The sequence below is a fragment of the Pocillopora verrucosa genome, chromosome 1 (assembly GCF_036669915.1).
Source record: "Pocillopora verrucosa isolate sample1 chromosome 1, ASM3666991v2, whole genome shotgun sequence".
NCBI classification, from domain to species: Eukaryota; Metazoa; Cnidaria; class Anthozoa; order Scleractinia; family Pocilloporidae; genus Pocillopora; species Pocillopora verrucosa.
This window is the reverse complement of record NC_089312.1, coordinates 32,705,640-32,723,736: the sequence shown is the minus strand read 5'-3', so window position 1 is coordinate 32,723,736 and position 18,097 is coordinate 32,705,640. Positions and strand designations below refer to the sequence as shown.

Genomic DNA, 18,097 nt, shown 5'->3' with positions numbered 1-18,097 from the left:
CCTCTACCCCTCCCCTATAAGTCAGTTTTTGTAAATTTTATAATCCTCACGACTCCTCCCCTGTGGGACTTCTTTGTTATTAGTGTGTAGATACTGGCACTAGTAATAATTTTCGCGGGCAAATTCCCATGAGATATGAATTCATCTTCTGAGTTACAATCTATTCATTTCTTCGTTTTTTCTGGTTTATCATGAAGAAAATGTTTGGATCGAAGATTAAGCATCCTGATAGATAATTGAGGAATGAGTGTTGGGATCAGCCAGGTGAATTTCGATGCTCAGGTATGCATTTGCAGTTTGACAGGTTGAAGTCAGAGTTGTGCTTGAAATCAACTTTGGCTGAGAGACACAATGCACCGAAATACTGCTTGCTTTCGCTCTGCACATACCGCTTTTAGAAGCTATGATTTGAATCACTCGTCATCTCAGCAAAATATTTCTGGTTTAGCCATCGATAATTTTGTTCCTTGCGGCTTTTTTACAATTCATTTGGATCAAATTTCACCTATAATTTTCGTGTTGTGTGTTTGAACCGACTCAATTTTTGTTGACCCTAATTATATTGACAATACACAAGATTCTTTCTTCGTTCACTTGTAAAAGTGATACCTTGGTCAATTATTTTGGGTAAGGCGAGAGGTCTAGATCTAGCAAACAATAACAAAGATCTGGATGTTTATTGCCATTTCACACAAGAAGTTACTTTAGCGAATCTTTAGTGGGATCTAGGAGCGCGTTGATTCTTTGTGTTTTCGTGTGTCAATGTTTGCTGATCACATCTGCCATGCATGCCAATTTTCCCATTTCCTTGAGACTGTTTTCGTCAAAAAGGTCTTTTAGCATCCAAAATGACCGTCGAAATACACGGAATCTAGCAAAATTAAAAATATCAAACAAACCTCAGTTAATTAAGAATAGGAAGCTTGCGGTTTAATTGAATATACATGAACTTATTAACATCTCTCAGATCCAGGTATTGTGTAAAGCTTATTAAAAGTGGAAATGTTGGCAAAAAATTTAAAGACATCAAGAATGTTTTTTTCTCCTGTATGAGCCTGAATCAGGCAAAATTGCAATTCTTTAAAATACCTTTACCCCCTGCCTTCATTTTAAAAAGGTAGTTGATGTCATATCCTAAATTTCCCATGGACATCCTGTCTTGATGAAGATTTTCTTGTAATCCACCACAATCAAACAGGAACACATAGATTTTTTGAAGTACCCTGCTAAATATACATTGATAGATATGTGACAATATGAATTAGATTAAATTTCTGAAAGAAAGTTTCTATAAGTCGGCCAAACCTGGCAATGTATATGTCTGCATGCATTTTTTTTTCTGGACAAACCATCTGGTCACTTTTTTTTTTTGTTGTTGGTTTGTTTGTTTTTTTTTTTTTTCACACTGTGCAGTTTCCATTTGAAACTGTGAAATTAACACCCTTGAGTCTTGTCACTTTGGGGCATTTCTTGATATGAGTTTTAATGTTACTCAAAATGGAAATAACAAAGCAAAAGCACTCAAGGGTTTCCCATAAGTTCCTTGCTGTTAACAATATGACACCTTAAAGTGGACATGCAAAAAAGCAATTTTAAATAAGCCTACTTTAAAATTCCATTTTCCATGACTCAGAGTTTTTTACATAATTATAAATTCATGTGTTTAGAATGAAGCATAAAAAAATGAGTAGCCCTCTTAGGGTTAAAGCTGACAGGCAGTAAGATCAAAAAAATTTCAGAGATATGCATAGATATAGTTCATATCATCAGACAAAAAAGGTTTCTTGACCATTTATAAACTTATCATCCACACCGATTTGTGATTAAGATGCAAAAAGAGAAAGATTAGGAACTCATTGTCAGTGCCTTTTTTTGTATGACAGGTGTTGGAAGATGAGGAAGAAGCAGCATTGGAGAAAGAAGATCAAGAGAGAGAGCAAGAGGTACAATGAATTTAACCAACTTTATAAAAAGAGATCATGTTATTGATGTTTTTTTATAATTTTCATAGGATTTCATTTTTTTGTACTTTCTTGGTGACAGAAAGAGTATGAGATTTATGCTAAAGCCGAAAAAAAGATATGAAGATGATAATGATCTTGGCATTAATGAACACTGCTTAGGCAGAAGTGAAAATAAGGCATGGAAAAAATTTCAGACCTGTATAGGAGTTGAACCCATGGCTTATGCAGTACCAATCACTCTCATCTTCATTTGTTTATCCACAGTTAAAGATATGATGTTCATAAATTCACAGCCTTTGTATTATAATGTAATAGGATTACATGCAGTCTTATTTTGAAATAATTGAATGAAAAAATTCTGACAACAGCCAAAATTTCTTTTTGAATATAGTTAGAAAAAATAACTATTAAGCATGATTTTTTTTGTACTGAAAGATCAAAAGGAAGGATGAATGCTTTTTTTGTATGGTCTAGTTCCTTATATAATTAAACATTCTGTACACTCTTAGATTTGGGTAAGTAAACATCCATACATTCCATACTTGGAACTGCTTAATTTAGTATAAGTAATTTTGTTTCTATTCATGTATTTTTGCATTTTATTATGTTATATTGCTAGCTTACTGTTCAATGCCAGGTTTTGTTTATCCTGTGTGGAAAGAGATTAGGTTATTAAGACCTACAGTAAAGTTCAAAAAGTAAACTTTGTCTTTATTCTACATCAAAGTTTAGCTAGTGTCTGATACAGTATGCTGCGTTTATTTTTCTTCCTATAAAGATTCGAGAGTTATTAGACCGTGAACTGGATGATGGACTTCTTGATGATGATAATGCATCATTTTCATCACACGATCTTCGAAGTTCAGGATATAGTAGAGAAACTCCATTCTCAGATGATTTTTCTGAACAAGTACCTCCAGCTATCTTTAATGAACAAGATTCCAAGACAATAATACCATCTGAAAATGGGGCATTTGAAAGACCACCTCTGATGACACAGCGTGCATTTCATCTAATCAATGAATCAGGAAAAAGGAAAGAGTTAAATGCAAATGAAGCACAAGAACCTTATAATTATGACAATGGGTATCAATTTGAGAATCAGTATGAAAATCAAGCATTTTATTATAGAGAGCAGGAAAGTCCTGATGATGAAGGCCATGATCAGTACAACAGAAAATATAATGGACATGAAAATGGTGTGAATTATCATCAAACTTTGCCGAATGATGTTGATGTGGATGCTGATGAAGGCTTTGAACAGTATGGAAGCTACAGTCCTCATCAACATTTACAAGGACAAGCCTCTCCACAGCATGGTATGTATGGCTATCACTCTACACAGCCAAAGTATCCTCACTCAACATTAACAGAAGACAACAGTAACCATGGTGTTTATAACTTGAATGAAGATTATGGAGGTTACAATGAGGAACAGGCATATTCACAAGCTCCTGTACAAAATATTTATGCCCATGATGCAGACAGTATACAGTATTCAAATGAACAAAATCATTACAGAATGGACACTCCTGGAAATTACAGAGTTCATTATCATGGACATCATGAGAGATATCCCCATGCAAGTGACAGGAGAACTGTGAGAGAAGAACAAGGAAGAAGTGACAGTGAAAATGGATTTTCAGGAGATGGTGCTCAGGACACTACACAGCTTCAGATACTTTACAAAGCACGAGGCAGAAAAATTGAAGAGTTGACACAGAAACTTCAAAACCAGGAAGAGGAGATGGCAAAAGAGATCCGTATTTTAAAACACCAGATTGCAATGATGAAAGGTTTGTAGAAGTAATGAAATTTGTAGTAAAAACCAAAGCTTATTATTAATCACCTCACCAATCAGAGAAAAGGTGCTGGTAAACATCTCAAGGAGAGAGAGGAAACTGAAAGGAAATGGGTTAATTGACCCTCATGAGAACTTTGTTCATACACTGCTTCATGCATTTTGCTGTTTTTCTTAATTTATATCTCTCCAGATGAGCGTGACGGCATTTCAACAAGTCTTGAAAACTCACAGAAAATGGTGCAAGCATGTAATACAGAATTGAACAACCTGAAAGGCCAACTTGCTGCTGCTTATCAGCAGATTAATGCTCTGAAAGAAAGTAAAGAGGAGGTAATTGAAAAACAGATTGAATTGATTCATTGGAATTATAATTATAATAGATAGATGTCACTCAAACTTTCTCTTGTCACTCCAAGGAAAAAGTTTAATCCATGAGTTATACAAACTCTGAAGAAAATTGACATAAGAATTTTATTCCTATTCAATTTTTTTGTATTAGTGTAAGCAAAATAGGAGTATTATTTACCACCAAGATGGTGATCTCTCTTATTCTAGGTAACCCCTTTTTTTAATCATATTTCCTTTGAAGATTTAAATGTTGCAGCCAAGAACACATCACCATGACCTTGGCCAGAACTTGAACTCTGACCTCTGACCTTGTGTCATACCAGAGTTCATGGTTCTGACCAGTAGGTTACCATATTTTCTATTCCCTCTTGATTGATAGGTTTTTTCAATATTTTCAGGTGGTCAGCAAACTTCATGTCAGTGAAACCACAATTGACAGCTTGAACCAGCAGTTGGTTGAATTAAGTCGTTCAGAATCCTTGACTAGAGCAAAAGAACAGCATGAAAGTGTCACAAATGCCATGAAGAAGAAACATGAAGAGCAAACCCTGACACTAAAACAGAAACTGGATGAGGCTATTTTATCAAGGGACTGCAAGGTGAAAAAAGACAATAATGTATTACATTTTTTGTTGTTTATGGAGTTTGACAGACATTCCATTTAAGACATAAGTTGGTGGAAATAGTGTTTAGTCCAGTTAACATTATAATTTGTTATGTTTTTAGCATGAAGAAGTTAATCAGTTGAGGGATGAACTTGTCCAGAAAGCAGAAATGATCAATTCATTAACAAGAAGTCTGGATTCCAGTCAAAAGCAATGTCAAGAAATCCTTAAGTCAGGTAGAAAGATTGAAATGATTGCCAATGAACCATTTGTGCAAAGACACAAGGATGGCCTCCAGTGCTAACTGTGCTGATGCTTGACTGTTCAAAACACACTAGAAATCTCAGAGCAAAGGAAATTTATCACTGACATCCTCTAAATTTATATATATTTACACCCTTTGCCTATCCTGTGTCACTGATTTTATGCCTGGTTGTGCTTGATAATATCATAGGGACAATGTCAGAAATCAACCAATTGCGCCTGGCTCTTCAAGATACTTCAACTGCCAGGAATGTTGCTGAAGGCCAGTGCATTTCTCTCAAGGTTTGTTTTGTTACAATTGATTTTATTTTTAATTTTATTTCAATTTGTACAATGTTTGAAACTCTGGTATATAGTTATTGTATCAAACTGTGTGCTGTTTTTTTTTATGTATTAGCATGAGCTGTCAGAACTTCAAGAACAGATCAAGATGTATGAAAGTGCAAGCAGGCTTGGTATAGGATCAGGGTCTGGAGGCCATAATGAATCTTTGCCACATCTGACTGCAAGAAACTTGAACAAAGAAAATTGGAGCACTCCAAAGTCTCAGTAAGGAGAGATTATCTGTAATTAACTGATAAATACTTGTCACTTACAATATTAACCCTGAACTGAACATTAAGGTCAGAAGAATAAAGAATAGGTTCACCAACAAAAGAAGCTCTTGATTGTTAAATAAATTCTCCTTGTCAGCAGCTTTGGAGATGTATAGAGAGGAGTCGGGAGAATATGCATACTGATGTTTGAGTGTTAGGGGTTATTGTGCTTTGCTATGTTTGAGCTCCAGCTGTTATCTTAGATGCTAGTATTTTGAAGTCAGGTTTTGATTTTACTCTTCTAGAACTTTTTTTTCTTTATTTTCTGTCAGTAAAATTCCATTGGAAGAAACAGTGAGTGAGCTAAGGAAAGAACTTGAGCACTGCTTGATCAGTTACAAGGCTAAACAAGAACAGGTGCGTGAACAAGAGACAAACCTTGGTGTCCTTAAAGTTCAGCTGAGAGATCAGGAAATGAAAGCTCAACGGATGGAACAGATTGCACAGGAACTTGAGGTGGAGTTCTATTTATTGGTTTAATCAGCAGTTTTTGATACACTACTTCACAATTCAAGTACTACATCATATTTCACTCATAGCACCTGCTTTAGTTTAGACCAAAGGCTAATAGAAATTGATTTAGTGTTTCCCCTTTCATGACATCCACCAGAATAAATCGTTACAACTGGAGAAGAAAATTGAAGAAATGGAGGATGGCAAGAAAGATCCTGGTAAAATGCTCTTTTTTCAATTTGTTTGAAATCATTTCTCAGCTGATGCCTGTTAAATTATACAGTCAAACCTATTTTTGCTAGGACACAACCCTCTTTTGGTTGGACAAGTATCCATTACATCATATCTAAATAAACTCCACCCCCTTCCCCCCCCCTTTCATTAAACAAGTACTTTTACCATGCTTCTTTTGTACGTACAGCCTTGTACTCAATGCAGAAAAAGTGATACAGCCATATTTAAAACCTGAACTTAGCTCAAAGTTAAATTCTTCCTCACTCGAATTCCTTCAATCATTGATGCATCTTTGTATGTGCTGATCATTTCAGATGAGGAACAACAAAAAGTGCTCATGGATTTGGAAATAATAAGGAAAAATCTTCAGGTGTGTTACAGATTGTTGTGAACTTGTGAACTAGGAAAAAAATCCTCATCAGAGATATTGTTCATGTATAAATTTCCATTTTTCTTTGAATGAAGGAGTCTACTACAAACCTCAAAGAAGCTCTTCAGGAAAGAGATGATTTGACAGATGCATGCGCTGACCTTAAGCAGCAAATGGCTGAGGTATGCTAGTCATGATTACAAACCTTTGCATCTAGGTTGTACATAACTTAAACTTTAAGTTTTTCCCAACTGTAGCATCAGTTCTCTGATTCGATCATTTTTCCTTTCTTTTTCAGATGGTCGCAGAATTTGATGAAGACAAAAGGAACAGTTTAGAAAAGTACTTTTGCACTTTGATTTTGAACTATGATTTGTTAGGGAACAAGTTATGTACAGAATCTACACCAGAAGAGTGGGATTTGTTCTAGTGATGTTCCATTTTTGTAATTTCCCCTTTGATTTCTTATTGGACAGCCAGGACCGGGCTGTTGAAAGCTGGGCCAAGACAACCCAACTTAGTGTTAAATCTGATATCAGATTTGAAAGCTTTAAAAGAAAATTTAGTAGCATTCGTTTTGATCACAATTTGATGATTGGATGCCCTACTAAGAATAAAGGAAATTATTCGAAAAAGGCTATTGAACAAATGTTTAGAAACCCGGATTAAAATTCAACCTTAGGTTAGCGCCAATTGGACCTCGAACAACCAGGCCCAGAACCTCTAATTTGCATAGTTCTGATTGATTTATTATTTCAAAGGAAGGCCTAAAACACAAATACATGAGTCTTAAACAGTTCACTTATAATAGAGTAGGTATTCACCGACCATCACACTGATTGACACAATGACAGATGACTCACTGACATTGACGGATTGATTGACTGTCTCACTGACTGGTTTGCTGGTTGGCTGGCTGAGAGACAGACAACCGGATACAGTATGCTCAGATATATGTTATCTGCTCAGACGCATTTTATATGCTCAGACGCAAGGTAGTCAGACGCGCATATACGATTTTCTGCGCGAACGGACCCAAAAAATGCGCGAATCATGTGCCTTTGTTATTCAGAGCTGTAAGGTTTCCCTTCTGTAGGCAGACTGACTGAATGAGTTACTGATTTATAAGTGAGTAATTGATAAGCTTCTCAACTTAATTTTAGATGCAGAGAAGCTTGCTTACAGCTTCATGAGGATGCTAAAAACTTGCTGAGAGATCAGTTAAGCCAAGAATATGAACAAAAAATCCACGAGTTGAAGTATGTTTATTTGGTTGCTTACTATTGTATCTCTTTCACTTTAATTTACTAAATGTGCACGTATTGCTGTCCCCTATGAGAATGTTTCTGCATTATTTACAACTGCACACTCTCCTAAACGTTGTTTAAAAGATCAATTTTACATTTGAGGTATATATATCATCGCTCAAAAGTAAGTTGACAGTCCCTCAATCCTTCATCCTCAATCCTCGAAAACTTCGAGGATCGAGGCTCTAGTCGAGTCTCGTCTTGAGACTTTCGAGACGGGAAAACTAAGGAATTTTCGCGCTATTAATTTTTCACAGGACTAGTTTCTTACATGTATCTTTGGTACCAAAATCAAAACCTTACTACATGCACAAAATTCCTCTCCGTTCGTAGCAGTCAAAGGCATTTTAATAATCTGGTGCTAAAAGCTATTGAATAAACAATCAAAGGAATCTTTTTTTTAGGAAAGAGTTGGAAGAAAACAGTGAGGAGTTAATCAGGATTAAGGAATGCTATGTGCAGCTGGGCGAGGAAAGCCGCGGATTGGAACGGAAAATGAAGGATGAATTTGAGAAGGAGAAACAGTTGTTATTTTCCGAGGTGAGAGGGAAGTCACGTGTTGGGTTTTAATGCAATTCAAGATGAAATATCGTAGAGTTTTACAGGTAATAGGACTCAGTGGAGTCCAATTTGGTCTGAAATGAAGTGATTGACTGACAATGGAAATTCGGAGGACTGCGTAGTGGGAGTCCGATTTGCTTAACCCGAGTATTATTGGAGATAGAATTGGACGAAACGAAACACTTTTACCAATTTATCAAAACTATGACAGAATTTGAGAAAAAGAACATAGTTAACCCTTTAATCCGTGCAAGTGACCAGCATCTAATTTCTCTTTTCAGTATTAAGGTCATGAGAATAAAGGAAATGATAATCAACTGAAGAGCCTCTTGATTGTTAAACAAATTCTCCTTGCCAGGACATTAGGAAATGTTTAGTTAACAGTATGGAGAATTTGCATACTGATGTTAGGGTGTAAAGGGTTAAGGAACATAAAAGTGAAAGTTTTCGGAACGAGAAATCGAACCCAATAGTGTATGTTACAGCGCGTGTACGTAACGCCTTATGTAATCTTCAAATTACTTGACTTGGAGGAACAACATAGCAACAAAATGTAGGAAAAGCAATTGCAAGAGTCTAGAATTCAAAATTTTATGGGAAGCCCGGAAATTCTCCGGGACAAAAGGCTTCCCCGGGCCTTTAGTACTACTTGCCTGCTATTCGTAATTGACTACCAATTTATGCTATATTTTAATTGAAAGCCCTGTCTTGTGACTCTTGCTTCAGAATGAAGCCAAGCTAGAGAATGAATTGCGAGCCTCTCTTGAAAAGCAACACGTGGAGAATTTGGAAAAGGCCAAAGATCAGTGGAAGAGAGAAGAGATGAAGCGAATCAATGATGAAGTTATAAAGCAGAAGGGACTGCTTCTAAAGGTTACCATTACTCTTCAGCTGTGTAAATAACACGTCCGAAAAATTGCATTACAAACAGAAATCGAACTCCTGTCATTCTTGATCTTGCGGTCGAATACTTCTTTAACTTAGTAACTGAGAGCTCTTGAGCGAGCTGCTGTAGGCTATTCTCATTATGGTACAACTTGGGTTCATTTGTGATAAATGTGGTGAGGTTGAGTGTTGTTAAAAGCAGTTTCTCCGAATTTAAAGTAATAATAATTTTGTTAGTTTGGACGCTTGGCGGTTATAGTCGTGTATGAGCTCGAACTACCCGAGTAGATTTTTGTGCTCGTTATTGTGAAGACGTTAGGACTTTTAATGAAAGGTTGAGTCGTGTTTCGATGTGTTTATGAGAATAAATACAGATCGTTTTAACTTCTACGTGCCAAGAAAGCACATCTTGTTTAGCTGACTTTAAATTTACTTCTTGCAACTATACCAGTTGAGAGCTATGCGTAGTTTTGGTCATTTTCTTGGAATTTTTCTGAGATGTTCAGTGTTTTACTCTCAATGTGCAGGACATGACGGAAGCACAGTCCAAAGCAGTTGAGGAAGCTCTGTCAAAAGCTCGTATGGAATGGAACAGTGAGCAATCTTCTATCATTGCTGATGAAATAGCTACGGCCAAGAGAGAATTTATGAAGGATCAGAACGATGAGTTAGAGAAACGTTTAACTAATGCCATCGAAGAAGTGAGACGAATCTGGGACGAAGAACAAAAGCTGAAAACAAAGGAGGTATCAGTATCAGTGGTGAATTATGTCACAAAACAGAAACACCTCGGTAAACTCCAGGTCGCATTTGTATTTTCACGTTAGTAAAGTTCAATTTCGTACACCAGCCCAGTGGCCCACACCGCCGGAACTTATTTCAGTCTTCATGGCGAGGGGATTTTGCTCCCCCTGAAATGGATGCTAGTCGATCGAAGGCAACCAATCCCCCTTTCGTTTCCGTGCTACGTCGGTTTCGCATATCAGTTTCGTGGGTACTGGAAACCCTTGAGCGCTTTAAGATTTAAGGCCTTACTCAACCTAACCAAAGGCCAGGCGGCTTAAACGAAGATTAGTGTAGGCCAGGTTTGAAATGAATTTTTGATGTGGTTTTGTAGCATTGCAGAGAGTGTTATATCTTATGCTGTGTAGTTCGTTGGAAAAGAAACTTCACTCAACGTTTGCCTCAATATGCAATTTTATGCATGAAATTTAAACCTAGTTACAACTTTTGTACTGGATTAACGATATACTTTTTTCGGAAATTGCCGTCAATTACTAACAACGTTAAGTGAGAAGTTTACGTTTCCCGTAGATATCAGAAACTATCATAATTATTTCCTTCCTGCTGATCCAGTTTAGTTTTTTTCAGGAGATGGTCAAAGTACGTGCAGAATTGGAGAAAGCACACGGAGCATCATGTGACCAACAACTCAACCAGGCAGTTGAACTGGCTCTGTCCCAAGCCCACGCGGACTGGCTGAAGAACGAGGAAGAAATGAGGCAGCGAGAGATTGATCAAGCTGTTGAGGTGGCCATAACTAACGCAGTCGCCGAAGCTAAGAAAGAATGGCAGAAGGAGTTTGTAGCTCAAGTGAGTTCTTTCAGAGTAACTGTTAACTGAATGTCGCTTTCTGTAGACTGAAAAAGGCATTAATGGTACGATTTCTCTCGAGCGCCTTCAACTGACCCCACAACTTTTCTCGAATATGCGTTTGCCGGCGAGCTTTCACAAATGTACACGATCGTTTTGCAGGACAGCCTATTACAAACCTCTCTCGCTCAAGAAAGGCACCGGTGGAAGAAGGAAGAGGAATCGATGAGAGCTAAAGCGGTAGAAGCTGCTGTGGCTATTGCTGAAGTGAAGTGGTTAGAGGATGAACAGAAGAAAATCTCTGAAGCAGTGGAACAAGCCGTGAAGATGGCGAGGGAAACGTGGCAAGAGGAGAAGAAACGGGATATAGGTATAAATATGTATGGAAAAATGATAGTACATACACAAGGGAAAAAAATTGACAGGATGACAACGATACGTTTATTAAATTTGCTACTACACGTGTCACACACGACATAGTCATGGCCCACTCATCATGGAGTTCTCCGTAGCTCAGGGGTGGTGCATTAGAGCGCAGAATCCGAAAGTTATTTCCAGATCAAAATATTTTGCGCAGCGATCATAAGTTCCCTTAGATTTGCCTCACTTTGCAAACAGAACGTAGCAGGTATATCTGAGTGCTTGACTCATCTTTACTTTGTTCATCAAGTTTGTTGATCGTAGTATTGTTCACTGTATCTACAGCCATGGCAGTGGATTTGGCTAAACAAGGGTGGATGTCCAGGAAAGAAGATGAAGTGAACCAGGTCTTGGAGTCAGCCAGCTCCCAACTTGTCGAACAGTTTGAGCAGCAGAAGAAAGAGGCCGTGGAAAAAGCTGTTGGCGAGGCACGGGTAAAGACAGCAGTTGTAACGTTTCTAAAATCATTCCACTACTCACCTTATCCCACCTGTTGTCGTAAAGCTTTACACAGTTTTTTCATAGTATTATTCAATGGTTGTTTCCTGCCAAATTATATCGAATTCCTCAGGAAGTGTTCCCGCTGAACTTTTGGTTGTTTCCCGTGTAATTTCGCCGCGTGTGTTTGTTTGTTTTCAGTCGAGAAAGCTGCTTTGGAATTGAAAAAAAAAAAAGAAAAAACCATCATCATTTTTATTTTGCTTTCCTTGCTTTTGCTTGCCCTCACGTACAATTTTCACACACGGTTGCTTGATCCAGTCTCTTCGCACTCGGTTTGTCAAAAGCTTTTATACTACATTATGGTAATGTTTCGTTTTTATTTCTATATTTACAGTTGTTATGGGAGAGGCGATTGTCCGAGGAGAGAGCCTCAGAAATTGCTTCCATTAGGGAAGAAGTCTTCAGAGAATTTGAAGAACAAAAGAAAGCGGAAATTATGGAAACCTTGGAAGAAGCAAAGGAAGCATGGATGGAGGAATCTGAGGAACAGAAGCGTCAGGAAGTAAACGAAGCTATGGCTTACCTAGAGTCCGAATATACTAAGAATTTGGAAGAGTTCAAACATAAGACATTGAGAGATGCTCTCGAGCAAGCCAGGAAGCAGTGGACTACTGAAGAACTTTCACATCGAGAGGAGATTCTCAAGGTGAATGTCGTAAATTGTGTAAACCACATCAAGGGGGAAAAATTACGAGCTCGTGCTCTAAGGTTTTTAGATTATGGAGAAAACAAGATTGTTTTGATGAAGAGGGAGGTCCTTTTCTTGTCGAAGTATTTATTCTCCTCTCCGAACTGCTCCAAGCTCTCTGAGCATGCCCTTTAGCACGAGCGTTTCTTCACCTTCGGATAAGAAGGTGACCTTGTGGAATGCGAGCCGGAGAGAGGCCTGCTAGGGGTCTGGCACGGAAATTTACGCTTCGTTTTTAGTGCCAGACCCCGGCTAAACTGCCCCGCTCTTATCTCAAATCTTCTCGCGGGTGGAGAAACGCGCGACCTGCAGCACCTACCTGCCCGTGGGCTATCTCCGAACATGAATAGTTTGTGTACGTAACAAATTTAGCCTAAATTGTTCATTTACAATTTATTTTAATTCTTTTCCTTCTTGTACTTTTATTCTCTCTTTTTTTTTTTTTTTGGTATTTCTTCCATTTTTTTTGTTCTCTTCTAAGTTGAAAGTAGATCTTATTTTCTCACAGCGTAAAAAAATACTTAGAAAAGAACTAGTTGGTGAAGCTAAGAGGACTACAAAAAATTTAGAGCGCTTTGAATCGGTTTAGAAGAGAGGAGTCTCGTTCATCCATGAAAAAGTCTAAAAGTTTGACCGGAAACTTTCCTTAGGCTCGTATATTAGCAACTCAAGAAGACTGGCGCAAAGAAATTGCCAAGTCTACCCAGGAAGAGATTGACAGAGCCTTGTCCACTGCCAGGGAGGCCTGGGCCGTTAAAGCTGACGAAAAATTTGAGAATCGTGTCAGGGAAATAGAGGCAAATGTGCGACAACAACTGGAAGCTAAATTCCAAGAAGAAAACAAAAAAAATATAAATGAAGCACTTCGGGAAGCAGAGGAAAGGTTTAGCTGCGAAAAAAGGAAACTAGAAGAAAACTTTAAGCAAAAGGTGAGCTTACTGTTGTGCGCTTTTTGAGGGAAGAACAGAGGCGCCGGTGTTAGTTTGCTTCTACTTTATCTTTCACGATTTTCCCCTGTCTAGAAACCTTATCAGAGGCTCTCAAAAAGTCGTCAAATCCCTTGAATACAATTAGACGAACGTAGCAGAGAAGACATCCTGCTCTTGTCCACAATTCACGCTGCTGCGCTAACTATTCTCGTTACTTTTAACTTCGTTTAGATCGACGACTCTTCACGCCGTCAATGGGAAGATGAGAAGGCTCGTTTGTCGAAAGAACAACAAAACCATCTTGAACGCATGCGCAGTGAGTACGAATCCAAGCTGGCTGATCAGCGTGCTAAGATTGAGAGGGATCTGGGCGTGAGAATGAGAGGCGAAGTAGAGAAGGCAAGAAGTGATTTGAATAAAGAACAGCATGATTTAAGGTTAGTTAATTTAACAATGGACCAGTGTTGTCCATTATTAATTCATTATAATTTGACAATGGACCGGTGTTGTTTAATATTAAGTCATTGTAATTTAACAATGGACCAGTCTTGTTTAATATTAAATCATTGTAATTTAACAACGGACCAGTGTTGTTTATTATTAGTTTATTTAGCTCTGAGCTGCCTGTAAGTTGTGGAAGATGCGATGGCCTTGTGCTCAGCTCTCCGTACTCTTCATTGAAAAGTTCGAGTTTGAAAACTGATCATGTCATTGTGTTGAGTTCTCACGATGTCTCTCTCTACCCATGAGTACAAATGGTTACCAGAAAACCGTCAGGCTATCTGCCATTGTCCAGCTTCGTGTTTAGTTACTCTGTGTTTTGGAAACCGATAGAAGCTTTGGGAGAAATGGGCCACTCTTTATTAGTTACACCAATGCTTTCCAAATTCTTACCATAAATCCTTTTTAGGGCCCAACTGGATAAACAGTATGAACAGAAAGCGAGAAAAGCGTTAGAAAACGCAAGAATTCAGTGGGAAAAACAACAGCAACAAGAGATCACCAAAAGTAACGAGGACGCCGTGAAGCGACAGCAGGAGTTGTGGGCGAACGAGAGACGGGAAAACCTGTCTACCATGGAGAACATGAAACAGGAGCTAGCCGCGGTCAAGAAGGAATACGCCATGGCAATAGAGAAACTAAAGAAGGAGATAGCAGAGGAGAAAAAGAAAACGCAGTACAGCATGAAACGGCGAGACTCAAGGGATATTGCTGCTCAGGTAAGCTGAATTATGTGTTGTGAAAAAAAAACTGAACTGATGAGCTTATAGACATTTTTTTATACGACTCTCTTGAATTTTTACACCCTAACATCAGTGTCCATTTTCTCTATACTGTTCTACTTACATTTCTTAAGGTGCTGGTAAGGAGAATTTGTTCAACAGTCAAAGTCTTCTAGAGTTGATTATCATTTCCTTTATTCTCGTGACCTTAATGTCTGAGTTTGGGAGTTATTGTTAGGAGAAATGAGGTGCCAGTCATTCTTAGGGGTTAAGGGCTAAATAAAAGTAGGAGTGTTTCTTAATAATTATTTGACATCTCAGGCTTAATATATTTTTATAAAATTTATATGTGTTTATCTTGTTGTTGTTCTTTTGAGGTCTTTTCCTTTCTTAACTTTTCGTGCCTTAATGAAGTGCAATTAGTTTTGATATGATAAACTTTCTTTGCTCTTTGTAACTGACTTCCTGGTAGACTATCCAGCTGACTAACTGACTGAATGACTGACTGACTGATTGACTGACTGACTAAAGGACAGACAGACAAAGACAGAAAGAGTGATTGCTTGATCAATTGATTGATCCTCTCAGACCTTGCCACAAGCAGAAAGCGGTAGTGACACAAGTTTCAGCAGCGTGGATCATGAGTCAGCCACGCGTGGACTCCACGAACTACGTCAACACTACTTGGATACCATCGCTAAGATACGTGATGACGTGTTGGATCACGTGCACCAGACCAAGGCTAGCGCAGCCAAGAAGATCAGGTTAGCTAAATGCATTCTTGAGGTGCAAATAAGCCTCCGCTCGCACTCCTCCCAGGGGGAGGGGAGGAAGGGCGGTCTGCTTTCAGATACAGACACGGGCTTGAATCCTGTCGAGGGCAGAACTTTTTCAAAGCTTGTTTTCTCTAATTGCTAAAATTTCAGCTCAACTGTTAGGATCATAACTTTACTTGACATTATTATTCCAACTACTACAATAACTTAAAGTTCCTGAGAATCAACCACCCATCAAACGATTACACTAGAGGTAACAGCGCTGCTGCTTTAAAGTCGCAATTTTTCGCTTTTCAAATAGGGGCGAAGTTTTAAAAGAACGTCACTCCACGGCCAAAAAGCTTCGTAAGTACTACCTTCAATGTCTTAAGCAACTTCTTGAGGAAGATCGTGTGGCTCTGGAGGGTAACAGGTCACCTATCAGTGCTGAGGATAAGTTGAACAGAATGGCTGAGGCTTTAAAAACGCTGAGTCCTGACAAGGAATCTACCGGTAAGCTTCCTTATTTAAAACGACGATCTTTGCAGGTGAAATTTGAACTCTTGACTGATCAGGATTAAGGAGGCCTGTTTCTCCCGCAAAAACTTGGTGTCGCTCTGCCAGCTTTAGTCACAACTTTTTTGGGAGACCTCTATTCAGCTGACATCTTTATCCACAGATCACAAACGTTTGTCCCGCCTGACAAAAAATTATGTTCTCATAACATACATCTCATTTGTACCTGTTACCTTTATTGAAGGGAAAGCCTTATTTCCTTCATATTCTTGACAAATTCAATGACAAATTGCTAAAAGAGTTCTTGTCTACTTTAGGACAGCATTTCCAACAACCTGAAGTGTATGAAAGCGCTCAAACGCCTCGTTCGGCATTATTCACTGTGTTACGAACTTCAAGTGAGCCTGACGTCCGGGACATGAAGTCACCACATACGCCGACTCCCGTTAGACCACGTGATGGCCTCCCTGATGGAGCAAGCGACACAGCTCAGCCAATCACAATAAAAGACAGAGCATTTACTCCCATATTAGGAAGGTTACCACCGATGGACGACTTGCTGGGAAAGAAACACTTGGCTCCGGAGAGGGAATATGAAAATTTTTCCTCTAACAAGACAGATATTCGAGCCATGAAGGCTGATAATGTGGCTATTCCAGCTCTTAAACGTGCTGCAGACATTAATTCAGAGGACGATGTTTCAGTACCTTCAGATGAGAAAGAAAGACAGATGGCAAATGCACTTCACGAGCGTGTACTCAAGCATAAACCCTCTCCAACGTACAGGAGGACTGCAGCTTCACCTGCGTTCTCTACGAAGTCTTACGAGTCAGATCAGTACAGTGAACTTCCTACAGTGATTCACATTTCAAGACGAGAATCCAGTGGCTCAAAAGACAGCAAAAGCAGTAATCCAAGTCGTACCTCAGAGGCCAAGGATGACACAATCTCACCCATCAGGCCACCATCTGCGAAAAGTAGAATAACTCATGTTTTGCCTCGTGAAAAAAGGTTACAGGCCTCAGCAGGTTTACCTTCTAAGCCGCGGATTGATGTTCGAGCGAAACGTATGCAAAAATCTTAACAATAGAGTCTTTACTCAGGCGTGATCCACTTATGGAATGGAGCGTAGTCATTTCCGGATACAAATGTTGACAGAACTGGGCGTTTGCACTCAGCTCGTTAGTAGTGTTTCTCTTAGTCGAGTTATAGATTCGTAAATGTCAACAAATGGATGAGACTAATTAATCAAATACCTGTTAGATGGCTAACAGCTTAAGTGACATTTCCTTCCTTCTTTGTACAAAGAAGTTTGCACTTCCACCCCGTGAGTGGAAATTAGGTGCCCACGCACGAGCGTGTACATGCCCAAAAATTGTGTGATTCGCTTTGATACAGACGGTAGGTTAGCTTTTGCAAAAAAATGGCGATGTACACTCAAAGAGAAGAGAGAAAAGTAGAAAAGATCAGTAGTTACATGTAGTCAAACATGTAATTGCTTATTTTTGTAAAACTAGTCAAAAGGTATCTTTTTGTACATAGGAATGTTTCTATTCCGGTTGTATATTAGTATTCTTTTCTCTAGGAATCTCTAATTTATTGATCAAATGATTCCAACAAAATTGGAATTTTCAATAAACGTAAATTTCAATCTCTTCCGGATGTTCTTGAAGCAACACCGTTTTATGGTTCTAACGGCCCCAACCAAAGTTTTAAGACTTTGAAAAGGTTTAAACAATGGACGCTGCCTTTGCATGTTTAGCTATGTATTAAACGTTCTGTGTTTATCAGGCAGAGAATACATCTGGCGAAAAATTCTGTTTCGCTTTTGTCGTTGTCGTCTTGTTATAGAGGGACTTTTTTATAGTAAACAATGTGAAGGTATCGATGCATAACTACTCCGGTCGAAGTTCAACGCGATAACCTTCAAGTGATCTCGTAACTAACCAATGATGTAATTTTTTACATTTCAAACTCTGGCAATTAATTTGGGGTGAACAGACCCTTAACGATAAATGCACAAGGTCTGATGATGTCAAGAATTCACGACAAAATTAACAAGATAATTTAAATGGTTTAAA

General features: G+C 38.5%; 1 protein-coding gene across 2 annotated transcripts; it reads left to right on the top strand.

Moving 5' to 3' along the window:
* The first annotated feature begins 135 nt into the window (after positions 1–135).
* Positions 136–17,764, top strand: LOC131772544 (centrosomal protein of 152 kDa). 2 transcript variants are annotated; one of them, XM_059088475.2, is made up of 27 exons: positions 136–282; positions 1,884–1,943; positions 2,743–3,760; positions 3,959–4,098; positions 4,515–4,715; positions 4,843–4,957; positions 5,176–5,267; positions 5,383–5,534; positions 5,854–6,037; positions 6,192–6,252; positions 6,583–6,638; positions 6,734–6,820; positions 6,937–6,980; positions 7,802–7,897; positions 8,350–8,485; positions 9,233–9,379; positions 9,919–10,137; positions 10,763–10,984; positions 11,147–11,354; positions 11,690–11,838; positions 12,240–12,551; positions 13,244–13,522; positions 13,754–13,959; positions 14,433–14,742; positions 15,334–15,509; positions 15,823–16,013; positions 16,334–17,764. In XM_059088475.2, exons 1-27 carry the CDS (start codon positions 244–246, stop codon positions 17,098–17,100), a joined length of 5,667 nt encoding a protein of 1,888 aa, XP_058944458.2. In that variant the 5' UTR covers positions 136–243; the 3' UTR covers positions 17,101–17,764. The 2 variants fall into 2 exon arrangements, with proteins under 2 accessions (XP_058944458.2, XP_066028624.1); XM_066172527.1 differs by having other exon boundaries at positions 16,339–16,502.
* Positions 17,765–18,097: the final 333 nt, after the last annotated feature.

Bases quoted from the DNA above. Each gene is read 5' to 3' on its own strand.
- LOC131772544 (XM_059088475.2), top strand. From the start codon at position 244: ATGAGTGTTGGGATCAGCCAGGTGAATTTCGATGCTCAG. The intron at 10,985-11,146 runs GTGAGTTCTTTC...ATCGTTTTGCAG, and splicing joins AGAAGGAGTTTGTAGCTCAA to GACAGCCTATTACAAACCTC. The intron at 13,960-14,432 runs GTTAGTTAATTT...AATCCTTTTTAG, and splicing joins AAAGAACAGCATGATTTAAG to GGCCCAACTGGATAAACAGT.